Genomic DNA, 25,135 nt, shown 5'->3' on the forward strand with positions numbered 1-25,135 from the left:
AAGAAAAACAGAGGGTGAAAAAGAAACCAATGGTTAATGGTTTTCCTGACGGTAAACGTCCCAAACACAGGCCAATAATTTGTTTGTAAAATCTTCTGACCTGGGCCCATATGGGCTTATGCATATATCACCGGGCCTTGTTACAATGACCAAATTATCCCATGTGAGGATATCCTTTTGGTGGTCAGTAGTAAACCTGCAATTTTGAAAAGGATATAGCTCAAATTCTTTCCAGTCCACTATCTCTGTTCGTTCAAGACTGCCATTTTCTCAGCCAATTCTTCTGCAATGGCTCGCTTGGCAAACTTAAATGGAGTCTCCGAAACACTGCCGGTCCTTCCAAGGTTTCCGAGCGTACAAACAACCCGAAAGAAAGCGAGCATTATTTGCTTTACGTGCAAGAAAAGCGATGATTTTCAGGAACAGCCACTACAAACTACAAGAAGAATTGCATTAGGCCTGGCCTCTGTTGCACTTGTTGGCAACTTCTGCAATGGTGTCTCTCTTGCTGAGGGCAACGGGTTCTGGCTGGACGGCCCTCTGCCCGTGCCTTCTGCTCAAAACAGTAAATTTTGTACTGAGAAGTTTAGTGGTACAGCATTTGCTACATTGTCACTCACTCCAACCATGTGTTTTGATGCAGAAATTGCAAATGAGAAAACGGGAACGCGATCTTTTCTGAAGAGGGGACTCTACATGGCAAATATTGGAACCAAAGGGAGGAAGTTCAGGCTTAAGAAATATGCATTTGATCTCCTGGCAATGGCGGATTTGATTGCGAAAGATACACTAAACTATGTCCGAAGGTATCTGCGGCTGAAATCCACATTCATGTACTTTGATTTCGACCAAGTTATCTCTGCAGCACCAGTCGATGAGAAACAACCCCTCACAGATCTTGCTAACAGATTGTTTGACACCGTCGAAAAGGTAACGATAAAACAAACACATAACTTCTTAGATCCTATGCAGCTGCTTGAAAAAGTTTTAACTTGTGTCTTCCAATTTGTCAACAGCTTGATGGCGCCGTGAAGCAACGTGACCTCCCTCGGACAGAAACATACTATAAAGACACAACAGTTGTTCTCCAAGAGGTCATGGATCGAATGGCGTGAATTCTTAAAACCTGTTCATCTGATAGAGAAAAATTAGTCTTTTCTACCGATGTGTAAGTCTCCTTCAAGCATATAACTTGTACACGACGAATGAGTTATGATTTTGTGAGATTATGACTGAGGGCGGACTATTTTTCGCTTCTAGTCAGTTTTACTTCATCGACGTTCAACAAGCAATCAAGCATTACTACAGAAGACTCGAGAGGAAAAAGATTATCGAGTAATGAAGCTCAATCAAATCACTAGTTAGAGTAGAGAGTTCTCCGAATTTACTGACGCATATCCTATTTCTTCACTATACAGACAAGCCTACGTTAGAACAACTCTTGAATTTCGCTTCACGGTACTACTGGTACATAATACAAACCAGTGGTTACTTTTAAATCAAAAAAGAAGTCTTGGATCGAAGATCAACCATAGCTCATACGTGACTCTGGAGGCCGCATGCTGGTCTGACGCCGTGGAACCCCAATATCGCAAGCGTTTACCCTTGAGGCAAAACGAAGGGAACACAGTGATTCACCTGCTGAGGAGGGCTCGGGAGAAATGTTTACGAACATCAATGTCTTTGAGTCTCCTCCTAGACATGGCTGGTCAAAATTTCATTAAGAATTTAGAATATGATAGGATGTTTTAAAAATAAACTTAAAATCGTTTTCGCATATCACTTAAACAAGTAAACAACCTGAAGAAGATATGTAAGCTTTGAGTTCCTAAATGGTACGTGGTCCTCCTTCTTTGCCAAGGCAAATATCACGTCGCTTAAAGATGACAGACTTTTGTTGATGGCCTGATTTCAGGAGAAAACGATTACTACAAGGAAAAATAAGAAACATATAAACAAATAGACTAAGAAGGTTAACATAAAATACCTGAGTTTCTTTCAGTCGGTCCCCCGTTGACCCACTCTTGGAAAGTCGTTCACTCCCAGCAAGATCAATAAGATTCAGAACACCTTGAACTTGTTGTTCAGTGCTCTAAGATGAGATGATAAGTTAAGAAAAGTAAGCACAGTAATGAAAATATGAAAAAAGATAAGGCCAAAAAACTAATTTTTGCATACAGAAGAGTATCTGCAGAGAAAATGGATGTTGCTTACCTCATTAACACCAGATATCCGTAGTGTGAAAACAAAATGGCTTCTTGAAGATTGCTCGTTCATTTGAGTTTTGCCTACAGACCTGAAAGGAACCAAGTGGAACATAAGTAGGCGCCTTCTTTCAATAGCAATTTTCATCCTTTAAACAAAATCAGCAAATCCAATTTTCATTGAGTTAGAGTTAGATCCCCACTGTCAAGCATTGGTACTGCTGGGGAAAGTTAAGAAGGATTTAGAAATATGCATTGGAAGACTAGTTATATGTTGTAGTCTTATAGACAACTAAATTTCTCCAACAAAACAAAACTAAAAAAAGGCACATAGTTAGATTTAGAAACCTGCTATGCTCAGCCCGTTCTAAGAGATATGAGACCTCTTTAGCAGTGCACACATCCACAATGGTAAGATCAGAGACATGAGTGTTCCCATTTGCATCGTGTTTGATTGTATATTGCTTTCCACCAATACCATTTTCTCGCAACATATCTGAAGATGATCGATTGGGTGCTAACAGATCACGAATAGTTTCATTGTATATTTCCAACATCGACACCTACATATATTGTCAAACAAAAATGAAAATTACATATGAAATGAATATATTCATTAATGCATTAACAGCAAAATAACTGTTTGTGTGAGTGTGAGTCAGAGAGAGAGATTTCCCCCACCTGCATTTCATATTTCCAACCTTGTGGTTGAAGAGACTGTATGGTTTTAAAAATTTGTTCTAATGAACGAGGAACCAACCCTTTTTGGTCTCGATCTCCTGGTTTACCCATCATGGTATAGGTTTTCCCTGATCCTGTCTGACCATAGGCAAAAATGCAAACCTGAAACAAGAAGCCACCATCATTAGGCTAAGAGTGTACAATTCAATCGCTGAACGGATATATAAAACCAATAAAGTGAATGCAAAAGAATATGCATGTTACCAAATTCCTAACCAAATACAATACACACTCCTAAAGACAATCAAGCACATAACATGTGTGTGCTTATGCACCATATGTTCCACTGCCCATACAACTTTCAGGTTATCAATTTGTTAAAAAGGAAACAAAAACGTGATAACATTCTAACAAATATACACCATGCATCTATAAGTATCTTCACATATTGCATGAAAAAAATAAATAAAAAAATTAAAGATCCTAGATGAAGCATTTAGTATAACATGGATATAAAGTTGAATGTTGCTACGAAATTACAAATCGAAAGCTTTTCTACCAAAACTAATAAGACAAATTTGGAATGAAATTGATAAAACTAGATGATAAAGGCATTGCTTCGATGAAATGCAAAGAGTAACTTAAACAAGATAACAGGCTTTTAATCACCTTATAACCATCAAGAGCACTTTGTACGAGCTGTGAAATGTCTTCAAACACATCTTCTTGTGATATTTCAGGCATAAAAACTCTGTCAAATGTGAAAGAATGTTTTTGCCCTGATGACAAATACAGGCAATATGTGAGTTTGAAAAACACAGAATAGGACAGCCTACAAGAGAAAGCTATCTACTATTGCTTAACATACCAGGTTGCACTAAATCAATGCCCCGTCCAAGAGCATCCATTGATGTTGGATAAGAGATAACCTTCCCTTCAGTGCTTACGTCTTCATCCGCCAACAAAGGTCGCACTCGACAGAATACACGGATGTTCCCTTTTAGTTCCTATAGAACGAGAGAATTTACAAGCTGATAGCAGAAGTAGCAGATAAAAAAGCTAAGGCAAAAGTTTTACCAAGATAGTGTTGTGCAACTTTTTACGCAGCATTTCTCCTTCAATAAGTTTGAATTCTGCATCTGCCAGGCGAGTTTGTAACTCACTTATAAGTTTCTTTTGCCCTTCATATTCAGTTCTTGTTTCCAGTGTAGTTGAGTTGGACATCTAGAAGAAAACATATCTATACTTAGAAAGTTTAATCAACATGATGAATAAGACGTTAAACATTGCATTTAACAACACCAACAATGTAGTAGTCACAAAAGAACCAGATATTATCACCTGTACTTTCTCCTCTGCAATCATTAGTTGGTCCTTCAATGTCCTTATCTGGTCAGTCTGAGACAGACATCTTACCTGAAGAATACCCGCCACTATAGTATCTTAACAAATGCTATTAGAAACAAAACCCACAGAACTACCAGAAAAGAATTATAAAATGACCTCCAGTTTGGTATATTTTGATTTGAGGTTATCCACATCAAAACTAGATTTCTCGGTGGATTCTTTGTATGTTGTATATTCAGCTGTTAGGGTCTGCACTTGGAGTTTATGATGATCCCGATCATCTCTCACTTGCTGCAACTCCATCCTAAGGGATGCAACTTCATTTACCAAAGCATCCCTTTGCTTTATAGCATCATCTTGAGTTTGCTGTATGTCATCCATCAAATAAAGGTTTGAAACAGTTCATTTTCAGAAGCAAAAATCTAAAATGCACCGAAGAAACAAAAGTCAGGACTACAAAACACGGTAAGAACTTTTTCAAGATTATTTGATCATAATGTGAGTCATAAAACGTACTAATAACAACACCCTACATAGAATTTTCAATACATGCCTACTTAGGAGAACACAGAAGTCAGATTTATAGATACATAATAGGAGAAATTCCTTATGCAATGAGAAACAATTCAAGATAATAAACTCACTCTGGACACTGAAAGTTGACCCCTTAGCATGCTCAGGTTCTCCACCATACAAACTTTTTCCTTCTCTACGCGCTTAAAGTCTTCCTCAACCGTAGAGAGGTCGTTGTGCAGTTTACTATTGTACTGTTGCAAGCTTGCAATGTATTCTTGCAATCGTTTGTACATATCATTCAGTGAAGTTATCTGCGGAGCTCATAAAAGAATATCATTCAGATTAAAACATTTGTAAGGAATTCCATAACTGTCAACATAAAAGCAAAAGAAGGAAAGGAATGCATATTCTACTTTACCTTCTGCGTAGCACTTGAAAGCTCTCTTTGAACTCTCCCATGCTCATCCGATAGGGAATTTTGTGATCGCTCAATTTCAAGTCTAGCCTCTCTTTCCCTCGCGAGAGATTCCATTGCAGCCTGATAGGCATATCCAAACATTTAATAATCTACAGAAATTAACCAAACTCAGCCAGATTGGATATCAAACCCACCCTACTTACCATCTTATCCAACTCTTCTTTCGTAAATTTCTCTTGTAAAGAAGCATAGTTTTTCCTCAGCTCCGCAATAATCGAATTCAGTTCTTCTTCCTTGTTTTTCAGTAAGATCCCTACAATAAAACAAGTATAATTACTCTAGTAAACAACTTCATTGAGAATTCAAAGACACAAAAGTTGTTATTCATACCCATTTCATCCCGTTGCCGCTCTGAAACTTCCACATCATTCTCTAACTTCTCGCGCCCAATTAAGTAGCTTTCTTCAAGCTCTTGAAACCACTTTATGCAAAGTTTCAGCCTTTTAATATACTCACTCATAGTCTCACATTTTTCCTAGAAAATCAATCAACATAAAATTGAAAAATACCCAAAACCCATCTCAGGTAAACTAATCCAAATAAAAGTTCAAAAACTCAATACATTCAAATTTCAAAGACAAAAAAAATATATATAATAAAAATTAAATTAAATTAAGAAGTGAGAGCTCAGACCTTGAGACTGAACCTGTCCTTCCTTTTGGGTCTCTCATTCAACAGTGCGTCAACATCCTCTCTGGTAAACTCAATACCACCGCTCTCCGAACCGGCATTACTCGCCGGAGCGCTGCTCGGACCCAACTCTTGGCCCCCGTTCACCACCGAGAAGGCGTGCCGGACCCTCCCATTTTTCGCAGTGCCCACCATTTTTGCCCTCTCGAAAATTTCGACACTTGTCAAAAACCCCACGTCAATACTTCATCATCTCACCGACCCAACACTTGTAAAAAGAAAAAGCAAACAATTTTCAAGAACAACCCAGAAAAGAATGGCGAAAACAAAAGCAACCCATTCGTGAGAATGTGAAACTTGGTGCCCTAGCTATGTTTCTCCAGAAATCCAGAAGGGAAAATCCACCAAGTATACAAATTGAGCACGGATTTCAAAAACCCAAATGTGAAAAATCCAAATGAACCCTTGAAATACTAGTGGATGGAGTTGTATTGTAATCTTGTGGGAAATGAAGACTACTAAATCTGTCTCTTGAAAACTATTTGAATAAGCAGAGAGAGAGAGAGAGAGAGAGAGAGAGAGAGAGAGAGAGAGAGAGGAGAGAGAGTTCAGAAAGTGTTGTTGTGTAGGGCCATGAATTGCATTCAAAGCTAACAGTGAAATCTCAGCCGTTGGTTCAACGAGCAGGAAGATGGATGATCTACAAGCTAGAAACCCAGAGACTGAAATACTTGAAATCTTTATACATTTGTTTCTCAGAAATAAATCTTATTTAAAAAAAAAATAAAAACAGTTAAATTATTTTTTCAGTGATTGTTTCATTATTTTATTCATTGGCTGTTGCCCGGGTAAGGCTTGATTTTGAATTTGGGATCAGGCGGTGTGCCCTACAAGGCTCCAAGGTTGTTTTCATTCACTTTATTTCCTAATTTGATTTTTAAGTTTCATACGTTTTTATTTCGGTTGGCCTCTTGAATTCGACCTTCCACTCAAAATGATCACTGGCATAGAAAATTCATCAACTTGATTTCTGAAAATGCCAAAATGGGTCTTGCAATCAATTTGATCATTCCATTAATTTTCCATGAAACTTTTTGTTAGTGTGCTGACGTTGTAAGAAATATTGAAATTTCAGTATGACAATTAAATTGGCAATTAATTTTGGATTGAATTTTTACATAGATGATCTATGAATCGAGAATTACAAAATAGACCATTCAAATCATTGAATTTCAATGTAGAATGAGTCTCACACTAATTCTTATCTTTCTTTCTTTTTTTTCAGAAACAAAAAACGAAAATCTCTTCCCTTAAAAACTTTGTGTGTGCGTATATATACGTACATATATTAGTGATGATCTCCTTTGCTGGAGCTGAAGCAACCAAAAGACAGATCCGGCTCCCCAACTTTCCAACCAGATAAAAATTAAAGAATTTAAAAACTGTACATCTCTTTCCCTTGCGTCAAATGGAGGTCAAGTATTTCTACTTTTATAAATTTTCCCGGAAAAGTTCCCATCATGCATGGTGGTGTGGTGTAGCTGGTAGCTGTGTTGGTAATATTGCCTTTTCGTTTCTTGGTGCTCGGCTGCATTCTTGACGACGTCACTTTCTGATAATAATTATATGATCCTTTTCTGGAAAGCTTCCTCATTAGCCATTCATCCATTTTATTGTGTTACTATGACGTTTGATCCAATAATGTTATGTTATGTGTTACGTGTGATTATCGTCACCGTGACGTTTTAGTTCAATAAATATAATATTATGTGTTTCATTGGTTTAACGCTACTAGAGTGTTTGAGTCTAATAATACATTACATTATTGAGATTAAACTTATTTCATTTAAATTGTTCTCGTAAACTAGACCTCTCTCTCAAGATATATGCCAAACGTGTAAGCTGTGCTTATGTAAATTAAAAGAAAAAGAGATTATAATCAAGGTGATATATGCGCTATCAAGATTGATGATGATCACTTTTCCTGCTGAGAAGATGCTGATTAATATGGATTAGTGACTTTATTTAACAAATGGAATAAAGCGCTAAGTTCTTCCTGTCTATTTTGATGTTCATAGCTTGCCTTTCTATTTTGTCAGTTAATTTGTATGTGGGACCAAAAAACCCAATAAAATGGTGACATGTAGATTATACAAAAGAAAGATTTTTATCGTAAATGGTTCATGACATTGATCAAACTCCTCATTCTGGTCTCTAAGTTTCAAAAATTGATAAATTTGGTCCCTACCTTTCACTATCGCACATCAATAGAGTTCTTCTATTAAAATTTCGTCAATATTTTTTTTTAGTGTGCTGATGTGGTCCCACTAATCCAATCATATGGCGCCAAGTGAATTAACTATAAGAAACTTTTTTTTTTTAGAGTGAACCAACTGACAAGTATTCCACGCTGACATTTCTCTCGCATCCCCCAATCCCAATTGGAAAATAAAATTCAATCTAAATTCGATAAAATCGAATCCAAATTATTCAAATATGATAGGATTATAACCAACTAGAGAGAATAAAGAGTGAGTTCATAGAGGACAAGAGCTTTAGTGGTGTCATGGTGCCTTTCTTTTCTTTTTAAGCATACCTAGATGAAGACGATGATGTCTTTTTTTTTCTTTTAGTTTTTTTTTTTTTAATTTCTTATAGTACTTTTAGTTTTAAATGTTAAAAAAAATATTTTTTTTATAGTTAATCCATGTGGGACCATATTATCACATTAACACAAAAAATATTGACGAAATTTTAATGGAATGACTAAATTGATGTGCGGTAGTGAAAGTCAGAGACCTATTTGATTGATTTTTGAAACTCAATAACCAAAATGAGGAGTTTGAATAATGTCAGTGACTATTTATGATAAAAAATTTTGTTTTATGTAATCTACGTGTCACCATTTTATTGGACTTGTGGGTCCCACATACAAACTAACAGAAATAATTGACGGAATCTAAATGAAATGACCAAATTGATGTGCGGTGGTGAATGTCAAGGACTACATTGATTGATTATAAAAGTGAGGGACCAAAATGATGACTTTAGTCAATCTCAAGGATCATTGGTGATAAAAACTTAAAAAAAAATCGAATACTTTATGTGTTTAGTTACTTGAAACGAGAAAATGAATATTTTGCTTTGACAATAGTAAATCACGCGCACTTAACCAACTAGTAAAGAATTAATTAAAAATGGTGACATATCTAAGTTGGTAATGGAAAACCAAAATAAACGCATCCAAGTAGATTAAGTTAGGTTTAATTAAGCTGTCTGTATAGTCAAACTATGAATATTTTTCTTTTTGTCACAAAGAAAAAGATATTGGTATATAATTCCTCATTCATTTTTTGATATAATGCTAATTACGTTTCATACCTTTAAGTTTGTTTTAGTTTTTAACATGGGACACAAAGTTAAAATTTTTTTTTTTATATTACATCATAAGGTATTGAAATTGTATGAAGTTATTCTTTCGGCATAATTGATTGTTTGGCCTAATTGATTGTTTTATCTTGCATAAAATTAATGATATGATTGTCATGTAAGCCACGTTTGCAACCCATTGAATAAAAAGTTCATCAATTAAATGGTGTATTAAAGTTTATACAATTTCAGGATGCTTGAACGTTGTAGACTATAGATAGCCTTTTATATAGAGAATTGTTATTGACACTTTAAATTTCTCATTTTACATTCCAAACTTTTTATATTTAGAAAGAAAAATACACTTGTGAAGAGTGTAGAATGAAATTTTTGGAGTACCAATAACACTTCCCTTTATATATATTGATTGATGAATGAAGTTTGCATAAGACACTTTATTGCAATAAAGGGAAGCGATGATGCCGACACATCCTGGTGTGGGTTGATCCTATTGATTTCTCTCTCCCTTAACAACTAACAATTTAACCCACAAAAGCTATCTTAAAATAAATAAAAAATTAAAAAAAAAACAATTGATGAATGAACTTTTGTATCTATTTTCATATATCTAACTCTGGTGTGTAGATTCGATCCCCAATATTTGTCTAAAGTGTTGGCAAGTGTTTGTTCCTTTTTGAATGCCAACTCGAGCCCTAATCCAATAACCTAAGCATTAAAATAAATAAAGATTTCTAAATGCTTGGGCGGCTGCATATTCCAATGAACTGATTGACCAGAAAACTTGTATAATAATCATGGTCTTCAAGTTTGTGCGTTGTACGGTGTCCCATAATCTTTGGATTACTTGGAGTGTTCGCCTGCATGATTAAGTTGAATAATAAATCATACATTATGAAACAAATCGGGATTGCTTATTTATATATGTTGAATTAATCAAAATGTTTGAGTGGCGACATATGCACATCTTGTTGATTGAGTCTAATTATTTCTCAACTTGGTATTAGTTGAACAAAAAATGTAGGCTTCAACGCAATCTTATGTTCGATCGTCAACATATGACATTAGAGACAATCAGATTAGATCAGTTTAAAATAATTGTGACTATTGATCTAGCTGACAAATTAACGGCAGACTAACGGAAGGTATAACATTGACACAAATTCATAAAATGAGGTATGACATTGTCAATTTTAAAAGATGAGGTATGAAAGTGTCATGACACCAATAATTGAGGTAGTTTTTTGTACTTTACCCTAAAAATTATTATGAAAATTTGAACTAACTTAACTTAAAATGATATAAGACGCATCCTAATCTCAAACAGGAATGAGAACAGACATTTGTATCAAACGAAGCGCTCCACACCTTAGTGGGCGAGATTTGACGGCTGCTAGTACCAGTATTCCTAATTTTGTTCTTTCTTCCACATTTTGATCACTTGATTTATCAGCATGACAATTTAAGCAACTAACTGGTTAGGTAGTGATAAGGTCTTCCATAGGACGTGAATTCCATTTAGGTATGTTTCATCCGGTCTAATTATAATCGAATTTTATCCTTCACAACTATGGTCCAAATCCATTTGATTTGGAAATCCAATCCAATAGGGAGTTAGCCAAGTTTGGGTTTTCATTATTTTAGTGTTTGGTATATTCTCAGATAATGATGGAACAAGTGAACAACCACGTGCCTTCACTTTTATGTTACAAAATTATTAGTTACGGTTATCTATTTGTTGTACTTAAGAATTACATGCTCTCACATTACGTAATAAAATGTTAACATGTGTTAAATTTAGTAGATTTGTGAGATCCCATATTTTTATGTATTATTTAGAGATATTAGAATGACTATAGTTAGACGTTATGCATGTAGCGTGCAATGATTTATGCTCACTAGCTATTGCATTCTAAGCTTTTGGGTTGGAACAGTCTAGATTAGCACTATGTGTGCTGCTTGGAGATGACTAAGTTATGTGCTTAGCTTGCTGGCGGATTAAGTTAGGAGGTGTCAGTAAAGTTACATGCAAATGGGATATGTAGGTGAGTCATAGTCATAGCATGAGCTGTGGATATCAGGCAAACATTTATCCACATTGAGATGACAGGTGTGCTTACTACCAATTCATCCAATAGGATGTGTTGTTTTGCCGTTATTCTTGTACTATAAATAGGAGCAAATGCTCCTGTTTAATATCGTGCAAGGGGCTAGTTTGCATACAAGCTAAGGTCTGATGTTTATATATATGTTAGGGAGAGATTAGGAAAGAAAAGAGTGGAAGAAATGCATGGTGTTAGGAGTGATCAGGAAATTGCTCAAGTACGTGGAGTTTAACTATTACGGTAATGACGTGGTTCTTCGTTTTAGCTTTATGGAATTGATGTAGGAGTTTCTTGGGAAACTTATCACTATTGGGGTATTTGTCTTATTTAAGCTTTGTGAAATATGTGTTATACTTGATCTATCTCTACAATTGATATAATTGTGTATTTTGGAATATGGTATTCATATTACTAATATTGATAATGTTGATTATATGCATATGTCATTGCATATTGGAGTGGATGAACTTTATTGGAATATTTGAGTGGTTATGGAAATGGAATTATATTTTGTGTGGTTGAGTTCGAGTCTCGTAGGGACCAGCAAGGGTGGCAGAAGTGAAATTATAGGAATGGTACAAAGTATTGAAGACTCTGGCGACCGAGAAGAGAACAAGATGACAAACAAAATTGGAAATTTGGGATGATTGAGTTATGGGGGTTAGTTTAAATAATAGAGCATTCAAACCACCGCTGAAGTGGTAAAATGCATGGTATGAGACATGTAGGTTCGCGTGTTTTATTATAAATTAACGGGCTAAGTAATTGAAGTTAGGATGCATTCATGGAATATAATATGTGTTTGATAACATGTTAAAATTGATTACATGTTGCATGAACCTTGGTTTAGCCTTGACAATTATCCTTGATAAGAGTTATGTTCCTACTAAGCTGTGGTTTTGCTCACACTATTTTAGACCTTGCAGACTTGGTACAAGATTAACATAGGGTAGAAGAGCTGAGGTTGTGTTAGACGAGGGATTTTAAGAGTTTTTATTATTTTTGTAAAGGCTTTTGAAGCTATTTGTATAAGAGAAGTTAGTTTTTTGTTTTTTGTTTTTTTTTTATAGTTTTTTTACTCTCATGCCAAGCGTAGAGTCGTATTTTCCCGCCGACTCCGAGTCCGGGGCATGACAAAACTTCACAACTAAAGGAGTGTTGAGAGTTCCGCACATTGAAGATGGAAGTCTTGAAGTGCTTAAAAAATCTTTACGTACTCTACCGACAAGTAAATGATTTTATGTTAGAACTCACGTTGGAATGCACATTTCAATTGAGCAAAAACTTGTTGATTTGGATAAACATCATCTAATACCTCGTTCCTATTTTTTCAGGTTAGAAACTCCAGATTATTGCTGCGCTTCACGACTCTTCTATCAGTCGCTGGGCATATATTATCGAAGATTCAAAGGCGTTAATTGCCATAGTCATTAGAGTTTCTTCTATCCATGTTCGTCATCAAGCTATTGTCATTAGAGTTTCTTCTATCCATGTTCGTTGTCAAGCTAATGGCATTGCTCATCGCCTAGCGCGTTTTGCTCTTCTTTCGGGAATCAATTGTACTTGGTATGAAAATCCTCTGGACCTAATCCCATACTTGTTATTTGGCGAAGCTTTGTTGTAATTGCTTTTGGTTGTATCTCTCTATTTTGTGGGCAATAATGTTATTTTTACCATGTTTTGTACTACAATTGTATACCACCTTAGGTGACATCTGATACAGATAACTACATCATTTAAATTAATTAGCATTTAATTTTTGTTAAAAAAACTATTTAATTAATCAATAACTAATAAAAAGATGGTTAATTAAATGATGATTGTGGTATACAAAGAGTCTCATTCTTCCTTCACCTTTCAATTCTTCTTCTTCCCTTCCCTTTCTTTTTCACGCCAATTTTTTTATTAATTTATGTTGATTTCCATGATTATGATCAACTTTATAGAATTCACTCGTGTACCACAATCACCTTATATTGATTTCTATTTCCAGACTCATGCCTCGTAGCCCCAGTCCTCATTCCGCTTCAAGTATTTCTGTCTCCAATCTTCATTGGTCCACCATGGTTGTTCATCTCGTGATTTTTTTGTCTTCTTTTAAAAAAAAAAAAATTGTGGTTTAAAAGAAGGATTTCATCTGATTATTTCATTGAATAATGCATATTAGCTTTCATGAGAATTAGGAGTCAAAATCAAATTTGTTTATCGGATTAAGGTTCATACCCAATTAAGTTATTAACGCTAGTGGGAGACTTGAAGTATGCAATTTTCCTTATTTAAGTGTTTTAATTAATAAGAAAATTGAAATTAAATGACGTGGCTTGTCCAACTTTTCTGCCACCTAAGTTGGAAAATAAATGTGGTATAAAATTGTGGTAAGAATAGCATTATTCTTTTGTGGGCAATGAATCCATCGATCTTTTCTCAAAAAAAAAAAAAAAAAAAAAAAAAGGAAGGAAAAAACCTCACATTTTTTGGTACATGGAAGAAAGGGTTAATATTAGATTATTATCCTGAAGTTTCTTGGTTTTCAACATTTCATTCACCAAGTTTTTTTTTGTCCTAGTCTGCTATTTAAAGTCATAATTATGGGACACTTTTATAGATCCGTTGAGTTTTCCTTCTAATTAGAAGTTTTGTCACCTTATTAGAAAGTAGAACCACACTCCAAAGTGTATATGCAATTGAGTAATACTACGTAAACCAATTTTTTAGATTAAATTCACGAATAATATAATGTGTCACCATTAGAAAATAAGTATATTAATCAACACTTAAGTAATAACATAATCATCAATAATCACGTCAAAATTTTAATTTAAAAATTGATCTTCTTAACATTACCTTTTGCAATTAGTCCTACTGGTAAACCGACGTGAATGTTGCATCCTATTAAACACGGACGACGTGAAACTAATCGTAGTTTTGCCTTCCCACCGACCGGGGACTATTGGGCCATTTCGAAGTGGTCGACCGAGAAAAATCTATATAGCCGTTAGAAAGAAAGAGCTCCCTTCCATTTAAACCGACGGCTCAGATTCACTCAATTCAAAATTGAATCCAATCAGAACACTACCCTCACAGATCGCTCCGGTTCTATAAATAAACGGTCTCTTTCTCTCTCTCTCTAGCTCTCCGCGATCTTCGTCTAAAATTCACAACCCCCCCTCTCTCTCTAGAACTCGCATTCTTGCTGTGATTCGATTCAATGGAAGGTACACTCCTGAGCGTCCTCTCTCTCTCTCTCTCTTCAATTATTTTTTGTTTTTTATTTAATTTTTTGTTAAATCGTGGAGCGAGCGGTGTCAAACGGTGGCAATATTCCCCCAAAACTGCAAAGACTTCGTTCCAAATCACGACTCCAAGCCCTCTTCAACCTCTGAAGCAGGTTCTTGTTTTTGTTTTAATTTATTCAATTTGCCCACTTTTTAATTTTTTGAATTACAAGAAAATGTTGAATTTGAGGTTTGGATTCGATTATTACAGGTTCTTATAGTTTTAATTTTGTTTTCCGGCACAAGAAAATGTAGAATCGGAGAATTTTCTGATTCGATTTCATCCCTCTTTGTGTGCGGAGTTAAAACTTAAAACCCTAGAGCGATTACAACAAAGTTGGACAGTGACGTGAGCGACAAAGGTGGGTAATTTCTGCAATTCTTGGTTTTTTAGTCTTTAATTTTATAAAAGAAATTAGGAAACTTTTCAACTAAACTGTTACATTTTGAATTTCAATTGAGTAGTTGAGTTGTAAGAAAATCGAAAATTTTTGGGGTTTCGTTGAAGTCATGCTCTGATTATATCATTGTTTTCGGAATGTACTCCGGATTCTGATTTGATTGGTGAGCCTAGCACATCGAACGGAACGCAACTCAACAAGGTTCTCCATGTCAGATGGTCCTTCCATTTTTCCAGAAGATCACTGATTTGGCTACCAAAATTCAGGTAATTCATTGTTCTAGCATTGTTTTTTGTTAATGTCGCTTTGAGGAAAGCTCAGAAAGTGATTGGAAGCATTTATATACTCTTTCTGTTTTGAATTTTTCGACAAATTCCCTAAACGTTTTTTGTTTTGTTCTCATGCTTTAGGATTTGAAGAGAGAGCATACTGCCTTGTCTGATGAGGTCAAGCTCACTATGAATTTCTTTCCGGACCCTGCAGTTCTAGACACCATTCAATTGCCAAGTGAGCCTTTTGTTTTAATCACTCACAATTATTTTCTAACTTCCCTTCTCTCTTTGATTGTAATTTGTTGTTTCTGGATATCCAAATCCATAAGCTTCATCGGAATTGCCCTGGTATGCTTTCTGATAACTCACTTTATAACTGCTATTTGCTGTGACTGTGCTTAGAAACATGCATAGGAGTTAACTGCTAGACAAACAAGATTAGGAATGACTTTAGAGACCTAGCAATTCAATGAAAGACTAGGAACCCATATTTGCTTGTCTGCTTTGACTGTCTTCTGCGTGATATTCGATTGCTTTGAACTGCTTAAATTTTATGTAATATGATCGTCTTAGAACTGCTGTGGTTGATGTCAATGAATGAATCTGCTGCTGGATGCAGGATCCAGTTTTTTCTTTATTTGCCTTGCACGTCTTAGATGAAATAGGGCCGCCTTGTATGTCTTGATTGCAACTTGCAAAAGCTAAAGTTTTTCAATCAATAATCTATTTTTATCAACTCAGTTTTTCATAATATAAGTTTCTCCAAGCAAAAATTTACTTTGATAAGATAAGAATTTTATCCAACAAAACAAATGCTTTTTCAAATTAAAAACACACTTAGGCAAACAACAATTTTACAATAATTTTCACAGCTAACAATTTGTACACACGAAAAAAATACTTTAAAATACAAAATTTTAAACTAGTATTATTGAAAGAAAACAAAACTAAAAGCGAAACGTAGTTTTTGAATTTTTTTTTTTTTTTTAAACTTAGTGTTAGAAAATTAGGCCGCCTCTCAATAAACACTTTAGTTTGTTGTTACCACTTTACTCATTAATAATGTTGACAACCCCATGAGGATAAATCTTAGTAACCCAGTGTTGTCTGTTCCAGCAAGTCTTCAACTTCCCTAGAAACAACTTCAACCTTGAATTAAATAACATCACTTTCTGCCCTAGTTGAAACTCTTTTCTAAATTTGATTGTCATGAAACCCCTTAGTTTTCTAGTTGTAGATCTTCGCAGTTTCATATGCCTTATTATGAATTTCATCTAGCTTGTTGAGTTGCAATTTACGCTTACCACCAACAAAATCATAGGCAAAATTTAGATGTTTGATAGCCCAGTACGCCTTATGCTCTAGCTCCATAGGTAGATGACATGTTTTCCCATAGACGAGCTCAAAGGGGAACATTCTAATCAGAGTTTTATGCGTTTTTTTGTACGCCTTGAGAGCATCGTTTAATTTCAAACTCCAGTCCTTGCAAGTGGAGCTGACTGTTTTCTCTAGGATGCGTTTTATCTCTGTTGGAGTTTTCAACCTGCCCAGATGTCTGAGGATGATACGCAGTGGCTACACAATGGGTGATCTCGTATTTCACAAGGAGTGCAGCAAAGGCTTATTCAAGAGGTGTTTACATTGATCGTTGATAGTAGCTCTTGGAATACCAAAACTCGAATAAATCATACCTTGGAGGAAATTCAGGACCACTGACCATTGGTTAGTAGGTGCTGCAATTGCCTCGACCCACTTAGGCCATCTCCAACCGAAGGCTGGCCAGATGGCTTGTTTTAGCCATCTGGCCCTCCAAGAAATGAGGCTATCTCCAACCGAAGCGTTCAGAGGGTCGAAAATAGCCCAAAAATCATCTCCAACCGAGGGCTAGGCCATAGGGCTCGTGAAATCTGAGAAGGCTCCACGGAATCTGAAAGGGGATGCAGCCAGCCAGCCAGCCAGCCAGCTAGCCCGGGGCCGGCCAGAAAAATCATTATTCCTGTCAGTTATAACCAACAAGAATCCTTAAGCTAAAATTCAAATGCAACGGCTAACTAACGTCAGCTAGCTGTTGCATTTGCATTTTTTTTTTTTTTTTACAGTTTTATTATTATTTTTTATTTACAAAATTTTTCCTATAACTTCTATTTCACAAAATTTGTTTCATTTTATTTTAAATTCTATTTTTTTCTATAACTTCTATTTCACAAAATTTGTTTCATATATTTTTTTTAATTATATTTTTTTCCTATAACTTCCTAAGCCTATACAACATTAAATTAAATTAAGTAACATGCAACAACATTAAACAATATGAAACAACATTAAATAACATTAACCAACATACAAATTATACAACATGAAACTTAAACATTATTTTTCAAAATATTTAACAACATAAAACTTAAATGCCTACTCCATGCTTCTTTTGGCCCAAAGATGTGCAACAAGATCCTGTTGTAGGTACTTGTTTGTGGCACGAGAACATATCATTCTATAGCGCCTCATGTACTCATTTATAAAGATACTACTAGTTCTTGGATTGAAAGGCAAATTAGGCCCATCATATATTTTTGCACGAGCCATTTTTGACCTATTTGGATTTTCTTGGTCGTCATCAGACTCTCCATCAATATACCCATCTCGCTTATCCTCCACTATCATATTGTGTAATATGATGCAAAACATCATGATGGAGTCCAAACTTTCTCGACTCCATCATCTTGGCGGTTCGCTAATGATCTTCAATCATGCTTGTAGAATACCGAAAGCTCTCTCAACATCTTTTCGGTATACCTCTTGGTGTAAGGTAAACAACTTTTATGCGTCATTCCTAGGGTTTGGAATTGCTTGGACAAGTGTGGTCCACTTTAGGTAGATGTCATCTACCAAGTAATACCCCACTTTGGAATTGCTTTACCTTCCGTCAAGTTATTGAAGGGGGTGAACGCCCAAGAACTGTAATTTCATTTTGGGATCGGACTCTAAAGAAAGCATGTCGATTCCATGTGTCATATGAGGCAACCGCCTCTAAGACAACAGTTAATTTTCTTGACTTTCTGTTAAAGCCTCATTGCCATTCGGTGGGACAGTTCTTCCAATCTGGCATGCAGGCTAATGACCCTATCAACCCCGAAAACCCACGATCTTCGCAAAGTTGAAGACCATGGATTTTCGGGCATGATAGGGTTATTAGACTGCATGCATTGGGGTTGGAAGAACTATCCCACTGGATGGCAATGACTTTATCGGAAGGTCGAGAAAGCCAACTGTTGGAGGCAGTTACCTCATATGACATATGGATCTGGCATGCTTTCTTTGGAGTCCCTCGATCCCAAAATAACATTACAGTTCTTGGGCGTTCCCCCTTATTCATTAACTTGATGGAAGGTAAAACACCTATTGACTACTACATCAACAACCGTCAATACAATATGGGGTATTACTTGGCAAATGACATCTACCCAAAGTAGGCAACACTTGTCCAAGCTATTCCAAACCCTAGGAATGACGTAGAAAAGTCGTTTACCTTACACCAAGAGGCATATCGGAAAGATGTTGAGAGAGCTTTCGGTATTTTACAAGCACGGTGGAAGATCATTAGCGAACCGGCAACAGGTTAGAAGATCATTTTCGGTATTCTACATGTCGAGAAAATTTGGACTCCATCATGATGTCTTACATCATATTACACAATATGATATTGATGGAAAGTCCGATGACGACCAAGAACATCCAAATAGGTCAAGAAGGGCTCGTGCAAAAATATATGATGGGCCTAATTTGCCTTTCAATCCAAGGACTGGTGGTATCTCTATAAATGAGTACATGAGGGGCGCTATAGAATGATACGTTCTCGTGCCACAAACAAGTACCTACAACAGGATCTTGTTGCACATCTTTGGGCCAAAAGAAGCATGGATTAGGTGTTTAAGTTTTATGTTGTTAAATGTTTTTAAAAATATTGTTTAAGTTTCATGTTATTAAATATTGTTTTATGTTGTATAATTTGTATGTTGTTTCATATTGTTAAATGTTCGCTTTGGCCCTTTGGACCCTATAGTTGGAGATGGCCTTAAAAACATATTCCATAACCACAAGAATGTGTTGGTTCTCATGGGACGATGGGAATGGTCACTCGTGGACGATGGGAATGGTCACTCATGGGACGATGAAATCAATGCCTTAAACATCAAATAACTCAACAACCAGAATACGCTACTGTGACATCTTATTCTGCTTAGATTGATTGGCCACTCGTGGACAACGATCACAAACTTGACACCAATTATTTGCATCTTTGAAAAGTGAAGGCCAAAACAACACACTTTGCAAAATCTTAGTTGTTGTCCTCTTTGGCCCAAAGTGTCCTCTAAACGCATAATGATGGGCAAATATGAAAATATTTTCTTGCTCCTCTTTTGGAATACATCATCGAATGATCTAATATAGGCAATTCTTGTACAAGTATGGTGTTAACATTGTGTGCTTTTAGGCCCACAGAATGGTGCAGGCCCAAGGACCTAAGGCTAGAGGGGTTCATAGAACGCCGCCTCGAGCACTTGAGCCGATTGAGATGAAAAAGGAGTTGCCCCCGATCGCATGGAACATGTGAGCAAACTAACAGCTTTATAGCAAAAGTCTCCAAGGGCAAAACTACTCAAGTGCCATTTAGAATATGTGGCGGCTCGTAGTTAGCAACAAAGACCTAATATAAGACATAAAGGTAGCCGGGACAATGCTCATTTAGACCTAAAAAGATGTGCCACCCTGACTGCAGAAATGTCATTTCACTTATGAGAGCCTGACTGAATAGATGGAAAGGTGTTAGTGAGTTAGTACAAGTTGTTGGCGTACAAGGCAACGAGTAAGCAGAAGCTTTGGCACCATCTATTAGAAACACATACGATTTGGTTGTGTTTTCTGCTTTGCTATTTTTGCTTCATAGTTTGTAGTCCACTAAGCAAGATGAATGACCTAAGCTGACACTCTGAAGAAGACGACGAGAGAAGATGACTAGGCTCGCCACCTATAAGGAGAAGATGAATGACATACTTGCTGGTTTTGGATATATGGTAGGGAACCTTTTCCACACCTAAGACACCATTCTCCAGGAGAAGCACGATGACTTCCTAGAACAAATCAACCAAATGAACGAAAAGATTGACAACATATCCAAGGGAGGGCTCGTGCTCCCGTTGGGGATGTCGAAAGCGGGGGGCAAAGATGCCTATCAAGTCATCAACAAGAATCTCAAAGTAAAGGATGACGCTGGACGCTCAGGATGAATAGGCGAAAGTCGTTGAGCAAGTGCTGAAAAGCTTGCTAGGAACCCTGGTTGGCACCCCGACCTGAGAAGCACCTTCAAAGAAGTAATGGGTAAGAAAATAATAAGCTTGTTGGATTGACTTGGAGACATTGAATAATCGCCCAAACCAAAGAACCTTTACACTCGAACGCTCAAGATACGAAGCTACGAGGGGATTATATACGTCATCGAGGGTTGAGAAAAACAACACCACTACCAAATGTAGGCTATTTCTGACTATCCTCAAGGGAGCTGCTCGGGATTGGTTTAAGCAAATAGTCTCAGGGTCTATATGCCTTTCTTGAGACTAAGGTAGGTTTTCCTTGACATTTTTATATGATTATCTTTAAGAGGCAATACACACCGAACAACCTTGCCTATGTGAAATAGAATCCAGACGAATCCTTAAGTTATTATATAGCCAGATTCAATAATGAGTACACTAAATGCATAGGATGTGATGAGGTGATGACACATAATGCCTTCATGGAGGGATTTGTTGGTGGCAATTTATACTTTTATCTAACTCAAAATCCTTTTAACGCCTTTAAGGATTTGTTGTGTGAGGCAACGAGTTAATATTAAGCCAAACAACTAAACAAGACGACTGCCTTGAAATAAATTGGCATTTCGGATCAGAAGCTAGCTAAATGGTGTAGAGGCATCGCATTGGCTGAGTCATATCAAAGTGGTAGGAACATCGAAACCACTAAATAAAGTCATTCCTTGATCTCCCTGAGGAGGGTGTAAAAGGTATCACGTGGAGATTTTGTTTCTAGTTAGTATAAAAGAGAAAAAAGTTTGTTGAAAAACAACTTTCCAAATTAGTCCCCCTTACACTAAAAAGTTTAAACCAGTCATCAGTGTTATGACGAAGAATAATCCATGTCCTATCAATCGCCCAAACCACGTTAAAGGATAAAGAAAAAAAATGCTTAATAAAAATATTTAAAATGACCCTTAAAAGAAAAATTATTGCAAAAATAATGTTGAGGAGGCTAGTCTAGTCTTATTTGCTGGGTCGGCAACCAAAGAGTCTACGGCTGGTCCAGTTTGGTTGAAGAGGGTTTATCCGGCTCCATCTTCCTCACCCCCGCCCTGCTCAGCACTGTCTTTATCATCTTGTAAAACTCCACATAGCACTGGAAACAGTTTTTTAGTAAGCTTTTGGCCTGCTGACGATTTGAGGTTTATATCCTTACTCCTTATGACGAATTTGAAAGAATTTATCCAATGCCCTTTTCTGTTGCTCGTTCTCCTCCCTCAAGGCCCGAGCAACATCTTTAGCCTCGCCTCCAACTCCAGAAGCTTGAAGTTTCTTTGTACCTATCTCCCCAAGCGCTCGTTCCTTTGCTCGGCTCATTGCGACCCTAAACTTCGTCTCTTTAGTTGTTAAGGCATCTTGAAGCCTCTTAGGTCTCGGTCGAGTTGAACATTGTGCTTCTTTTCAGATAAGAGGTGTCAGAATCTCTGGTATTGAGCAAAGAAATAGAGAAAAAAAAACTATGGAAATTAACCAAGGAAAAGACGTTGCTTATAGGCATTCCACTCGGCGTACACCCAATTTGTTTGCGACGCTCGCTGGGCATTCCACTCGGCGCACACCCAATTTGTTTGCAATGCTTGCTTCACGAAGTCCCTTTTCATTTGATCTGCAAGTTAGAGTAAGTTCTTCTTCCCATTTCACCTTTTTATGCTTACAAAACATATTTTCCTTGGTTTTCACAGTCTTTTTCATGAGCTTTAACACCTCTTCTCTGAAAAGAGCTCAACTAGAGCAAATGAACGAGTGCTTGTGCAGGCAGATGAGCGAAGCTGCCATAAACAAACTTCAGTTTGCTCTGGAACTGAAGAGGGCTGAACAAACTCCGCTTCTAAGGCTAAATGGAGTTTTACAATAAAGTGAAGTTATCTGAGTAGGGCGGGGAGGAAAAAAATGGAGCTGGAGAAACCTTCATCGAGTTTATCGTTTTCAAAGCCTCAGAGCATTGGGTGTTCTTGCCGATTAAGAGGCCCAACAGCTCCACACTTAGCATCCGTAGACTCCATGGCTGCCGACTCTGCAACAGTGGTCGCCTAGACCAAACCAGCCATCCCCTTAACATAATTGTTGTGCTGTTAATTTTAAGTGTTTTGTGACAGTGGTCACAATAGTGATGATTGGTTTAAATTTATGAGTAATTAGTGGTCGGGGCAAAGATGTGTGTGTGCAAGTTTTTTAGTGTAAAGGGGATCGATATGGAAAGTTTGTTTTTCAATTTATCCCCCCCTCAGACCAAACCCAACCCTAGGCTAAAAGCCAAAATGTCCCATTTATTCCCCCCCTAAAATTTAGCCCACATGCGTGTGGACTTGCCCAAACCCAACCCAATCTCAACCCGAGGACGTGCCCCACTCTCCCCACGCGGGCTGAGGCCTTCAGCACCCGACATGGTAGGTGTGCAAGTTTTTTAGTGTAAGGGGGACCGATATGGAAAGTTTGTTTTTCAATTTATCCCCCCCTCAGACCAAACCCAACCCTAGGCTAAAAGCCAAATTTTCCCGTTATTCCCCCCCCCCCCCCCCCCCCAAAAAAAAAACCCAACCCAACCTAAATGTTTGGGCTAAAAACCAAAAGCCCAATACCCCCCAAGATTTAGCCCACATACGTGTGGACTCACCCAAACCCAACCCAATCTCGGCCCAAGGACGCGCCCCACTTTCCCCACGCGGGTTGAGGCCTTTAGCACCCGACATGGTGGGACCCTCTGTCAGGGTCGTTGTCGACCACCATCAGGAGCCCAGTGGCTCTTTTTTTCATCCAACGGTTGCTACTTTTGGACTGTTGGTTGATCCAACGGTCCAAATTCAAAATTTGTTTTTTTTTAAAAAAAAAATGTAATTTTAAAATACATTGAATCCAACGGCTAAGATCGAATATAATGAAATCTAACGGTAAAAAAAAGAAGATCTAACGGCCCAAATTTATATCCAATGGCTAAAATAATTAAAAAAATTATTTAACTCAAAATTCACCCAAAAACTCTAAAAATACCTAGTATTTGTTCAAACATCCACACAAAACTCACTTTTCTCGTATAATTCTTCCAATTTTTCTTTCTACCATTTCTTCCCATTTCCAAATTTTTCAAGATGTCAAGAGAGCATATTAGAGGTCGTAATTGGACCTATGAGGAAGATGTTGCTTTATGGGTTTCTGTTAGCGAAGATGGTGCAGTTGGCACAAATCAAAATAAAAAGGTTTTGTGGGATAAAATCATTGAAAAGCATGCACTTTATGGAATTGAAGCTTGGAGAGAGCCGTGGTTGGCATGGCTAATGGAAGGAGCGCCGCGAAAATTGTGAGTTTTTTTGTTGATATTTTATTTGTCATGTACATAATATTATTTTGCAACTAATTGTTTTTATGTAAAAGCATAGGGTGACAAAGCAATGGAAATTTACAAGACAAAAGTAACACCAAAAAATCAACCTTTTAAGTTGCATCAAGCTTGGGACGTCCTCAAGGATTGTCTGAGGTGGGGAACCAATGTGGACCAACAATGGGGAATATTATTTCAATATGAAGATGCACCAACAAATGATGAAGATGAAGGTGTCAATGAAGGTGTCGATGAAATGACCCTAACTCCTTCTTTTACAAGGCCCCCGGGAAGAGATAAGCAAAAGGAAGCAAAGAGAAAAGGGAGGTCCCAAGATCCGATGAGTGCACTCATTGCTACTAAATTTGCAAGCTTGACCGAAACCCATAACACTCGCCAAGAAGAAACGAACCGAAACCTATAGCTATATTTGGCATGATGCTTATATTGCATAAGCGAGTTTCCAAATTCGGCTTCTACGTTGATCGTTTCTACTTCTGCGTTGATCATTTCTGCATCCTCATTGTTAAGGCTTGCTTGGTATTGTGCCATCTGCATTGCCCTACTACGCCTTCTTCTATCACCCATTGATGAGATATTGAGGATTTTTAGAAAACAAAAACACTTTGAAAGTTGAAAGATTAGTGAACATGTTGTGTGATGGTTTGATATTCAACTTGTGTTTATATAGAGAATGATTGAAGGTTTTAGTTTCATGTGTGTAGGTTTGTGTTTCATGCATTTCATGTGTTTTGTGTGTGTCATGTGTTTCACATGTGTTATGTGTGTACTTCATCTCTATCATATGTTTTCTATGTCCTTTACATGTGTTTTGTTATGTTTCACATGTGTTCTGTGTGTCATGTGTGTTTTATGTATGTTGTGTTTATACATCTCAATCATGATTTTCATATTCTTCCATAGTGTTTCATGTATCGATTTAGTGATTTTTCAATATTTATTGGAATTTAATTATTTTTATATTAAAATGTTCATAAAATTAATTTACAATAGTCTATATAATTTTTTTTTTTAAAGTTAATTTAAGAAAAAAAATTAGTCTAAGTTCATTTTTTAATAATCTGAGGCTAAAATTTAGGCCAAAATGGTTGGAGCAAAAAGCTGTTTCTAGACTAAAAATTTTGGCTTTTAGCCCAAGGGTTGGAGATGGT

At 36.8% G+C, this 25,135-nt stretch overlaps 2 protein-coding genes and 1 long non-coding RNA gene across 4 annotated transcripts; 2 read left to right on the forward strand and 1 right to left on the reverse strand.

The window, feature by feature from the left end:
• The first annotated feature begins 262 nt into the window (after nt 1-262).
• LOC137715203 (photosynthetic NDH subunit of lumenal location 3, chloroplastic-like) lies at nt 263-1,232 on the forward strand. Its single transcript, XM_068454446.1, has 3 exons — nt 263-565; nt 644-930; nt 1,017-1,232. The coding sequence occupies exons 1-3, from the start codon at nt 289-291 to the stop codon at nt 1,113-1,115; spliced, it is 663 nt and encodes a 220-aa protein (XP_068310547.1). The 5' UTR covers nt 263-288; the 3' UTR covers nt 1,116-1,232.
• Nucleotides 1,233-1,358: 126 nt separating this feature from the next.
• LOC137715202 (kinesin-like protein KIN-14N) lies at nt 1,359-6,426 on the reverse strand. Of its 2 annotated transcripts, none has more exons than XM_068454445.1 (16): nt 5,860-6,426; nt 5,557-5,701; nt 5,370-5,479; nt 5,167-5,286; nt 4,877-5,059; nt 4,425-4,598; nt 4,227-4,301; nt 3,963-4,109; nt 3,754-3,892; nt 3,555-3,664; nt 2,886-3,047; nt 2,553-2,767; nt 2,215-2,296; nt 1,988-2,092; nt 1,801-1,905; nt 1,359-1,705 (listed from the first exon to the last, which is right to left on the reverse strand). In XM_068454445.1, the coding sequence occupies exons 1-16, from the start codon at nt 6,049-6,051 to the stop codon at nt 1,526-1,528; spliced, it is 2,244 nt and encodes a 747-aa protein (XP_068310546.1). In that variant the 5' UTR covers nt 6,052-6,426; the 3' UTR covers nt 1,359-1,525. The 2 variants fall into 2 exon arrangements, with proteins under 2 accessions (XP_068310546.1, XP_068310545.1); XM_068454444.1 differs by having other exon boundaries at nt 4,389-4,598.
• A 5,027-nt stretch (nt 6,427-11,453) lies between these two features.
• On the forward strand, nt 11,454-13,093 carry LOC137714781 (uncharacterized). Its single transcript, XR_011065462.1, has 2 exons — nt 11,454-11,588; nt 12,683-13,093. It is a non-coding gene; the product is annotated as an uncharacterized lncRNA (long non-coding RNA).
• Nucleotides 13,094-25,135: the final 12,042 nt, after the last annotated feature.

The sequence above is a fragment of the Pyrus communis genome, chromosome 14 (assembly GCF_963583255.1).
Source record: "Pyrus communis chromosome 14, drPyrComm1.1, whole genome shotgun sequence".
In the NCBI taxonomy this organism is placed as follows: domain Eukaryota; kingdom Viridiplantae; phylum Streptophyta; class Magnoliopsida; order Rosales; family Rosaceae; genus Pyrus; species Pyrus communis.